Below are 11121 nucleotides of genomic sequence, written 5' to 3' on the forward strand. Positions count from 1 at the left end.
AGGCCAAGATGACCAAGAAATAGATGGGGTGGGAGCCAGGCTTCCATAATAACAAGTTTATTCTCATACAATCTCTAGCTTCTCAACAGTGGCGCCTGGAAAGGGGAGGTGAAGCTGCATGCGGGCGGCTCCGGGTGGGCGGCTCTGGCACGTGGTGGTTACCGGCTCTGCTCAACTGTAAGACATGAGATGCAGTGAACTGAAGGGCCGGGGGAGGAACCCTCTGCCCCAGACCCCTGGCCCTGCCCAAGGCACTTACTGTATGTGGAGATGTCGATTTCCTCTGGAAGTTCTGCCACATTAACTTCAAACCGGTCCTGGACGTCATTGAGGATTTTGGCATCATTCTCGTCAGACACAAAAGTGATGGCTAGGCCTTTGGTGCCAAAGCGACCTGCCCGGGCCACCTGCAGGCAGACAGGATCAGGGTCAGGCCACAGATACTACCTCAGGACTTGAGGAAAAGCAGGGCTGGGGCCCCACCCCACCGCCAGGGGAAAGCAACATGCCCGTGAGGCTGCTCACCCGGTGCAGGTAGGTGTCCGAGTCCTCAGGCATGTCGTAGTTAAAGACGATGTTGACTCGCTCGATGTCCATCCCCCGGCCAAACAGATTGGTGGCCACCAGGATCCGCCGCTGGAAATCCTTGAACTGCTGATAGCGTGACAGGCTGGGGTGCAGGAGAAACAAGTGGAGGCCGTCAGACACTGGGCTCCTGGTGGTGCTCCCTGCAGCCTTGGCCGGCGGCTCGCACTCACCGCTCCTCCTGGGCCATGCCCCGGTGGATGGCGATGGCCGGGAAGTTCTGCTCCACGAGGAGCTGGGCCAGGGCCATGCAGCGCTGCACTGACTTGACGAAGATTATCACCTGAGGGAAGGAGTGGCAGTCAGGGCCACACAGTCCCTGCGGCCCAGTGACCTCCCGAAGGTCCAGAGCCCCAGGACAGGCTGATGGAAGTATCACCTGGTTAAACTCCAGCACATCCAAGAGATCAAAGAGCTTGCGGTTCTTCTCACTGTCTTTGAGTTTGACGTAGTACTGCTGCAGGCCGTGCAGCGTGAGCTTGGTCTCGTCGTCCACAAACACCTCCATGGGCTGTGTGGGAAGGGAGGTGGGAGGGGTGGGCAGGTATCACCTCTGGGCATCTCGCCTGCCCAGAACCTTCCAGTGGGCGACTCCTTTGTGCGACACTTCCCAGAGGACCTGCTGCACCAGACCTCAGTAAACATCGCTCAAAAGCTGGATGTAAGCTCTGGCCCAACTCAGGTGTGGACCAAGCTTGACTCCCAGTTTGACAAGACCGAGGGGAGGAAAGGAGGCTCTGCCGGCTCCCAGCATCCCAGCATCCTCCGTGCCATGTGGGCCGTGCGGGTGTCCTGGGGCCCCAGGCTCCAGGCCCCTGGGGAAGGCCGAAGCTGCCACTCTCGCCCTACTCACATCCTGCATGAACTTCCTGCACACAGGCCGGATGTCCTTGCTCAGGGTGGCGCTGAACATCATGCACTGCTTCTCGTGTGGTGTCAGGCGGAAGATCTCCTGCACATCCCGCCGCATGTCTGGGTGGGGAGGGCAAGACATGGGTGGGCATGAGCGTCTGCCATGCAGGACCCCCACCCCAGACCAGACCCAGACCCCTCCCAACCTGTGCCAGGGAGCCAGTGGCACCGTGACGAGGGCAGAGTGAGCCGCGGGAGTGGCCAGTCCTGGTGCCTGAGGGGCTGGGGGGTGGCCAGCGAGCGCAGGCGCGGGAGGAGCTGCAATCCACTTACACGCTGGCGCGGAGCAGCCGTGCCCGTGCGCCTCGAGCCACGCTTCAGGGAGGGGAGCCTGAGGCAGAGACAGCCGCTGGGGTGAGAGCTGCAGCTGCCTCCCAGGACACAAGCCCATCTCCCACCGGCCCTGTCGGGGCTCACTGAGGGCAGGCGGGGCCTGGAACCAACCCAACAGGTGGCAGAAGCCTCATACTCCCAGAGGTATGTGCGCATGCCTTTACGTCCAGGAGGGACGGGGGCTTGCTTGGGCCCCGTGGTCCCATTCGGCTCGGGCTCAGAAACAGCACATCCCTCTGCCAGCAGCAGAGCTTTCCCTAAGATCACCACAGGAGCCCCGCCTGCCGGCCGCCCATGTGACCCACTCAAGAGCCTTCCGCCTGCTATGGGGCCCGCCTAGTCACTGACTCTCAGCTGGGGCTGCAAGGGCAGAGGACTCACCCAGCTGCTCCAGCATCTTGTCACACTCGTCCAGCACAAAGTGCTTCACATTCTTTAGGCTGAAGCTCCTATTCCGCACGAGCGCCAGGATGCGGCCCGGGGTCCCCACCACGACATGGGGACAGTTCTTCTTCAACACTTCTTCATCCTTCTTGATGGAGAGACCACCGAAGAACACAGACACCTATGGGGATGAGGAGGAAACCGGTCCATGCTGATACACGGCCCAAGGCCCCGACCCGCACGGCCCAGCACCTGCGAACAGGAGGCCTCAGGGGACCAAGGCAGGCCTGAGAGCCTCCCGGGGCTCCACTCAAAGGCAGCCCCAGGCTGGGACCTGCGCAGGCCCCTGGGAGCCATGCATAATTCATCAAGCTTTTAAGGAGCAAAAACCACCGCAAACCTCAAAGGCAGCTGCCCCTGCCAAGCTTGGTAAATGCTGGCTGGGCCAGAGCCGAGGCTAACAAAGCTGCAGAAACCAAGTGGCGCCTGGTCCAGTCTGGCCCGAGGGGCTCACCTTGACGCTGGGCATGTACTTGGAAAAGCGCTCATATTCCTTGCTGATCTGGAAGGCCAGCTCCCTCGTGTGGCACATGACCAGGACCGTCACCTGGGAAGTGGCATAAGAAGAGGGCCTTAGGCAGTGTCCTAAACCCCTTCCCCACCAGAGTCCACCCAACCCAGTCCCCCTGACACTGCACCCAACATCACAGGCCATTTGAAGGCCCGGTCCAAATGCCTCCCACTTCTCACGGCCCTTCCCCACCCCTCACTCCCTATACCCTCCCACAGCTATTGAAACCTGTCTCCCAACACCAGGACCCACAATGAGAAACAGAAAATGGAACAGAAAATGGCCCGCATAATGTAATGGTTAGACCTGGCCTGCCTGGGTGACATGGGACCTGGCTCTCTAAGGATTTCCTGAATCTCGGCACTCGGGCGGCCCCGGTCTTCCCACCCGTGCCATCAGACACTGGACCACACCACAGCCCTCCACAGCACCTTCATCCTTCAGGATGTGCTCTGAGATAACGAGGGCAAGGGCGCCAATATGAAGCCCAAAGATGTGCACCTGGCCTGACTCGGGAGCAAGACACCAGAATTCACTGAAGTGTCTCCCCAAGATAGTGGCACACAAGACAATGGGAGAAGACAGCCAGGGCCTAACAGCAAGGACAGTGGTGACAGCTATATTCGGGGCAACCCAACCTTCACAGATGGACACTCTCTAGGTAAGTGGCACGGCAAAACAGCAACGATGCCTCTGGGGCAAGGGGCAAACTGTGGGCACTTTCCAGTTATTTTGGCTTATTGGCAATTTCTAATTTTTGTTATAACTAATTATTTTTTGAGATGGAGTCTACCTCTGTCACCCAGGCTGGAGTGCAGTGGTGTGATCATAGCACACTGCAGCCTCGACTTCCTGGGCTCAAGCAATCCTGCAGCCTCAGCTTCCCAAAGCACTGGGCTAACAGGTGTCAGCCACCCCATCCAGCCTACTCTACTTCCACCGCCACAGGCAGGGTGGGGCCAGGAAGGGAGGAGCCCACCCACCTGTCCGTTGACAGGCTCAATCTGCTGTAGGGTGGCCAGCACGAAGACCGCTGTCTTGCCCATCCCGGACTTGGCCTGGCACAGGACGTCCATGCCCAGGATGGCCTGGGGAATGCACTCATGCTGGACTGCAGGAGAAGCAGAGCGTGAGGGACGAGAACCTGGACGCACCCCCGTGCAGGATCCTCACCAGTTGACCGGGGGCCCACAGTGAGGGCAATCAGAAGAGGCCGAGTCCGGACAAGGCCACAGACACCTGCAGGGCTGGGGTATCCGCCTGGTCAAAGCAGAACGCCCCGCTGCCGAGGGCAGCCACAGGCCCCGCTGGGCACAACTGATCCGCAGGACGGACGGGCCCCTCCCTCACCCACGGCACACTGGAGGCAGCACCGCTCTGGGCGGGCAGGGCTGGTCTTGTCTTGGTGAGGACCTGGGCAAGAGGATAACACCCAGAAGGCGTACCCTCAGAAGGATGCTCAAAGCCACAGTCCACGATGGCCCGCAGGAGCTCCGGCTTCAGCAGAAAGTCCCGGAAGCCAGAGCTGTGGATGGAAACGTAGGATCCCTTGATGTCTTTCTTAGGGGGAGCCGGTGTGCTCTCTTGAGGAGCCTGGGGCTCTTCCTCTTCATCATAATCCAAAAGATCGTTTTCCACATCCTGTTCTGCCATGATGCTGAGAAGAGAGAGAGGCAGGGTCCCGCGAGTGGGCACAGAAGGATGATGAAGCTTCATTCAAACGGCATTCTCTGCCGCCTCCTTCCATGAGTGAGCCCGTCAGCTCTACCTGGGCTGCACCTCGCAGCTTCGCCCTGTCTCCACCTCCCCACCCCCAAGCTACCCCATCTCTCCCCCATGCCCCGCTGGCCACACCCACAGACAGAACACCCTCCACCTCCAAGGGCTTCCCATGGCTCACAGAGTTAAAATCCCAACTCTCACCACAGGCCAGGCAATCCCCTTGGTTTGACCCCTGCTCACCTCATCCCACACCACCCCCAGCCTTGTTCAGCTGCTCAGACCCCTGGAGCCCCTGCCCCAAGCCTTTGAACCTGGCTGTCACCGCCAGGAATGCTCTGCCCCCAGGTCTCTGCACAAATGCCTCCTTCTCCACACGCAAGCCTCAGCTCCAGTGAACCTCCTCAGACTACTCAGCCCAGAGAAGCCCCCTCCCTATCACTCCCCAAGGAACCCACTGGGCTTTCACGGGGCAGGAGCCCAAAGATCCCAGGGGTAGGGCTGCCAGGATGCTGGTGGGAACTGAGTTTGCGAGAGAGCAAGCAGTATCTGCCCAGCCCCAGCTTCTCCCACTCTCTGTGGTCTGCACAGGGGAATAATTAAGTGCTCTCATGAAAGGCCTCCTATTGGGCCTGGGCCAATAAAAATAAAGCTGAGAAGATGGAAAATGGAATTAATACAAAGTCTGCCTACCTCTTTGCTTTATTAATCTAATGCATACCAAGTGCCTGCTGGGTGCAAGGGACCCAAACATGAGGACAATTGTCTTTCGTCCTCCTCCCCTACCCCAGACTCCAGTGGGGGGTGGAGCAGAGGGTGACAGCTGCTACAATTCTTCCTGAGGCTGGATGCTGAGGATCCTAGGCCACTTCTGGCCTTGCTGTCACTCATTTCCGGCTCAGAAACAGCAATTCCATTGTCTCAATGGCTGTTTTCTCTCTCTCAACCTCCCTGTCCATGAGGCAGTGAATCCCACCAAGGCCCTCTGGCCAGTTCTCACCTATGCTACCATGCTGGCCCCAAGCTGCTATCACCTGTTTTATTATTATTATTATTATTATTGAGACGGAGTCTTGCTGTCACCCAGGCTGCAGTGCAGTGGCGCAACCTCGGCTCACTGCAACCTCCGCCTCCAGGGTTCAAGATTCTCCTGCCTCAGCCTCCTGAGTAGCTGGGATTACAGGTGCTTGCCACCATGCCCAGCTAATTTTTGTAGTTTTCGTACAGACAGGGTTTCACCATGTTGGTCAGGCTGGTCTCAAACTCCTGACCTCATGATCTACCCACCTCAGCCTCCTAAAGTGCTGGGATTACAGGCGTGAGCCACTGCGCCTGGCCTTATTATTATTATTAACTAGAACAGCTTTACAGGCCGCGTACGGTGGCTCACGCCTGTAATCCCAGCACTTTTGAGAGACCAAGGCGGGTGGGTCACCTGAAGTCAGGAGTTCGAGACCAGCCTGACCAACATGGTGAAACCCCATCTCTACTAAAAATACAAAAATTTAGGCAGGCATGGTGGCAGGCGCCTATAATCCCAGCTACTCGGGAAGCTGAGGCAGAAAAATTGCTTAAACCCGGGAGGCGGAGGTTGTGATGAGCTGAAATCACGCCACTTCACTCCAGCCTGAAAAAAAAAAAAAAAAGCTTCACAGAGATATTTACATGCTATACAACTCACCACTTAAGGCAGATAATTCAGTGGTTTTTAGTGTAGTCACAGACATGTGCAACCACTACCACATGTGCAATTTTAGAATACTTCATCACCTTGAAATAAAAGCTCCTGTACCCTTTACGTATCCATACCCTAAACACCCCACCCCAGCCCCGGGCAACCACTAATCTGCTTTCTGTTTCTATGGATTTGCCTGTTGTTGTGGACAATTCACATAAATGAAATCTTACAATTTGTGACATTTTGTGTCTGGCTTCTTTCACTCAGCACAGTGTGCTCTACCACATCATCAGTACTCCCTTCCTTTTTTTTCCCCCCTCTTTGAGACAAGGTCTTGCTCTGTTGCCCAGGCTGGAGTGCAGTGGCCCAATCAAAGCTCACTTCAACCTCTGCCTCCCGGGCTCAATCAAGCGATCTTCCCACCTCAGCCTCCCTAGTAGCAGGAGCTACATGCGCCCGCCACCACTAATTTTTGTATTTGTAACAGAGATGGGGTTTCACCATGTTGCCCAAGCTGATCTCCAACTTGTGGGCTCAGGCGATCCGCCCACCTCAGCCTTCCAAAGTGCTGGGATTACAGGTGTGAGCCACCACACCTGGCCTCATTTCTTTCCATGGTCACCTAATGTTCCATCTCACCAACATACTACATTTTGCTTAACCACTGTCAGCTGGACATGTAGGTGCCATCATCTCTTGCCTGAATTAAGCCAATATCCTCCTCCCTGGTTTCCCTGTTGCCATCCCCCAGCCCCTCCCCAGAGCAGCCAGAAAGACCCTATCAAACTAAGTCACGGCCAGGCGCGGTGGCTCACACCTGTAATCCCAGCACTTTGGGAGGCCGAGGCGGGCGGACCACCTGAGGTCAGGAGTCCAGGACCAGCCTGACCAACATGGTGAAACCCCATCTCTACTAAAAATACCAAAAATGTGCCGGGTGTGGTGGCGGGTACCTGTAATCCCAGCTACTCGGAGGCAGGAGAATCACTTGAACCTAGGAGGCAGAGGTTGCAGAGAGCCGAGATCACACCATGGCCCTCCGGCCTGGGCGACAGAGCAAGACTCTGTCTCAAAAAAAAAAAAAAAAAACCTAAGAGTACATCACTATTCTGCTCAAAACTTTTAATGGGTTCCTACTGTGCTTAGAAAAAAACTCGAGTCCTCACAAAGCCAGCCTACCGGGCCCCTCCTAACCCGACTCCTCTATACTCATACCTCATCTCCCCCATTGCCCCTCACTCGCCAGCCTTGCTGCCGTGTCTCAAACACACCTCAGCACCTTTGCACTTGCTGTTCCTGCTGCCTGGAAGGGTCACAAATCCCCCACTTCTTTTGGGCCTCCTTTGCTCCAGAAAGGTATTTCCTCACAGCCCCAACTAAAACAGCACCGCTTCCAGTCAGCCCTGCCCTGTGAGAACAGCTAATAAGCACTCCATAGCAATGGCTGAATAAATGGAACTAGAATAAAGGCGTTCAGGCAGAGTTGAACATGTCTCTTTATCTGACCCTTCAAACAGGCAATCTGAAGGGGTCACTTCCCAGGCAGCAGGGAAAACAGGAGCCAAGAAAGGTCAGTCCGAAAAGCACCAGAGCCTTTTGGGGTATGGAGAGTAGGACTAGCTGGCTGGCGTCAGGGCAGAAGACAAAGCTGGAAGAGCTGGTCAGCCACACAGGGCATGTGTTTGTTTGTTTGTTTTTTTGTTTTTTGAGACAGGGTCTCGCTCTGTCACCCAGGCTGGAGTGCAGTGGTGCAATCATAGCTCACTGGAGCCTCGACCTCCCAGGCCCAGTGAGTCCACCACCTCAGCTTCCTGTGTAGCTGGGACTACAGGTGCATGCCACCACGCCTGGCTAATTTTTGTTTTAGTAGAGACAGGGTTTCACCATGTTTCCCAGGCTGGTTGTGAACTCCTGGACTCAAGCAAACCTCCTGCCTCTGCCTCCCAAAGTGCTGGGATTACAGGAATGAGCCACCCACCACGCCCAGCCTGGGCCTGTGTACTTGTTAAGCAATAGGGAACTGCTAATTAGATTGGAGCTAAGCCACTCAATCAGGATCTGCCCAAGAGTACTGTAATTTACTCCTCCGATGAAGGGGTAGGTTAAGACCAGTAGCAGGGAAAACCAGTCACCAAATAAAAGAGAAGTAACCAGGGTAGGGGCGTGAGGTAAGGAAAGAAAGGGTGGGACATGCCACAAGAGAGGAACATCCCCTGACCAATCCATGGGTAGAGAAAAGCCACAGTCTATTCTGGGCTCCAAATCTAGGTGGCCAAGAGATGGTGTATTTTAAGGAAATAAAGCAAAGCTGTTTTGTTGGTGGGGAAATAAATTTGGGGCAGGCCGGGCATGGTGCCTCACTTCTGTAATCCCAGCACTTTGAGAAGCCAGCGTGGGAGGATGGCTTGAGCCCAGGAGTTCGAGACCAACCTGGACAATAAGTCGAGACCGCGTCTATACAAAAACAATTTTTAAAAAAGTAGCCGGGTGGGTGGGGGGAGGGGGAAGGGATAGCATTAGGAGATATACCTAATGCAAATGACGAGTTAACGGGTGCAGCACACCAACATGGCACATGTATACATATGTAACAAACCCGCACGTTGTGCACATGTACCCTAAAACTTAAAAAAACTTAAAAAACACATAGCCCAAGGGGCACCTTCTATGTAGCAAAGGCTAAAAAATAAATAAGTAGAAATTAAAAAAAAAAAAAAATTAGCCCGGTGTGGTGGCATGGGCCTGTAGTCCCAGCTACTTGGGAGGCTGTGCCGGGAGGATCGCTCGAGCCAGGAGGTCGAGGCTGCCAGTGATGGCGCCATGGCATTCCAGCCTGGGTGACAGAGGGAGACCCTTTCTCAAGAAAAATAAATTTAAAAAAAGAAATTGGGGCCCAGCGTGGTGGCTCATGCCTGTAATCCCAGCACTTTGGGAGGCGAAGCGGGCGGATCACTTGAAGTCGGGAATTAGAGACAAGCCTGGGCAACATGGTGAAACCCCGTCTCTACTACAAATACAAAAATTAGCCGGATGTGCTTGCTTGAACCCGGAAGACGGAGGCTGCAGTGAGCCGAGATAGTGTCACTGCACTCCAGCCTGGGCGACAGAGCAAGGCTCTGTTTCAAAAAAAAAAAAAAAAGAGAGAGAGAGAAATAAATAAATTGGGGTAAACCGAATCTGCTAAGATAAAATTTTCGAGAAACCGGGCTGGACAGGATCTAAAGCTCAAAACTGATTAGATCAGGAAAGGATCCGGCGGGGTTTTCCCCGCCCAAAGTGGGTGGCCATGACCGCTACGGCGCCAGGAGCACATGAACTTGAAAGGTGACAGTGGGGAACTCACAACCCAGACACGCCACGTGTACCCAGTTACCCTCAAGTGTCCCCAGGCAGGCTTTCCACCCCGGAGTTTATTCCCACCTGGGGACTCCTATTTCCAAAAGAAAATCTTTTTTTCATTCTGTTTTTTTTGAGGCAGAATCTCGCTCTGTCACCCAGGCTGGAGTGCAGTGTCGCGATCTCGGCTCACTGTAACCTCCACCTCCCGGGTTCAAGCGATTCTCGTGCCTCAGCCTCCCGAGTAGCTGGGACCACAGGCGCTCGCCACCACGCTCGGCTGATTTTTTTTGTATTTTGAGTAGAGACGAGGTTTCACCATGTTGGCCAGGCTGGTCTCGAACTCCTGACCTCGAGTGATCCGCCCTCCTTGGTCTCTCCCAAAGTATTGAGATTACAAGAGCCACCGCGCCCGGCCTTCCAAAATAAAATCTTATTTGCTCTAAATCTCAGAATCCCGAATCCCGTAAAAAGTAGACCAAGAAGAAGGCAGACTGGGAAAGGGATCAAGTCCCTCGGACCCAAAGAAACCCCTGACAACTGGAAGCTCCAACTTCTCCCACCCAGGCCCCAGACCCCGGCGTCACCCCCTCGTCCCTCTCCAAATGGCCCCAGGCCGCCGCGTGGTCTATTCGGACGAACTGACAGACTCCAAGTGGGGCTCGGAGCGCCGTAGGCCATGACAGCCCCTCCGAGAAGCGGGCCCCGAGCCCCGAGCACCGCGCGCCAACGGCTGGCCCACCCCTAGCGCATGCGCCCCGGTGCCCAACGGCCAACACACAGCGCTCAGACACACCAACCGCCCCGCCCCCACCGTCTCGCGACCCTTTCTCCTCCTCCCCTTAGATCCCAACGTCTCCCCTCGTCCTCTCGCTCTCAGTTCAGACGTCCCCACACCGCGGCCCCGCGCCCGGGATCCGCTGCTCACCTGGCTCCCCGTTCTTCTCCGCGTGCTGCTAAGAGAGACTTCTGACTTCGGTTTTCCGCCGGGCGCTCAGACACGAGCTGCCGCGCTTCCTGCCTCTTGCGTCGGGCTGCTGCTCTGCTGACTGGGCCGCTGCCTTTTCATTCAAGAGAGGCCGAAGCGGTGATTGGGTCCTGTGGAAGGGACCGGGAGATTATTGGCGGAGACGGGAAGAAAGAGGGCGTGCCTTACGCCTCGCGTTTATTGGTCAATCTAAAAGTAGGCGCGCCCCAGTGAGCCGACAGACTGGCTCCGACAGCGCGCGGTCTGGTGATCTGGGTGTGGTGCTCGGTGGGAGCCGCCATGTTTAGTACTGATAACTGAAGACCAGATGATTGCGTTTTGCCGTGTGCCCCACCCTTTCGAAGAGTGGCGTCTGCGCTGGGCGCTGAAACCAGAACTGTCCCAGTTGCTATCAATCTGCGGCCTGGGGGTCCTCCACAGTGTAGGCTCTGAAAAGAATAGGGAGCTTGGAATGACTCAAATGGACAGAACATTTTGCAGTATTTGGATTTCTATCGCTCCACGATAGTTTTGTCTCCTTGATTTTCACGTTAGTAGAAGCATGCAATAGGTTGTCTTTTGTGTCTGACTTTTGCTCAACAAAGCTGTTTTTTTGAGACGGAGTCTGGCTCTGTC

At 55.6% G+C, this 11121-nt stretch overlaps 1 protein-coding gene across 2 annotated transcripts; it reads right to left on the minus strand.

Annotated features, from left to right (window-relative positions):
* Positions 1-41: 41 nt before the first annotated feature.
* On the minus strand, positions 42-10584 carry DDX39A (DExD-box helicase 39A). Of its 2 annotated transcripts, XM_003807080.5 has the most exons (11): positions 10447-10584; positions 4231-4442; positions 3769-3896; positions 2729-2821; positions 2212-2395; positions 1439-1557; positions 965-1096; positions 759-868; positions 526-670; positions 260-407; positions 42-175 (listed from the first exon to the last, which is right to left on the minus strand). In XM_003807080.5, the coding sequence occupies exons 2-11, from the start codon at positions 4436-4438 to the stop codon at positions 159-161; spliced, it is 1284 nt and encodes a 427-aa protein (XP_003807128.1). In that variant the 5' UTR covers positions 4439-4442; positions 10447-10584; the 3' UTR covers positions 42-158. The 2 variants fall into 2 exon arrangements, with proteins under 2 accessions (XP_003807128.1, XP_063456028.1); XM_063599958.1 differs by having other exon boundaries at positions 42-407; positions 10447-10579.
* Between the last annotated feature and the right edge of the window lie 537 nt (positions 10585-11121).

The sequence above is a fragment of the Pan paniscus genome, chromosome 20 (assembly GCF_029289425.2).
Source record: "Pan paniscus chromosome 20, NHGRI_mPanPan1-v2.0_pri, whole genome shotgun sequence".
Taxonomy (NCBI): Eukaryota; Metazoa; Chordata; class Mammalia; order Primates; family Hominidae; genus Pan; species Pan paniscus.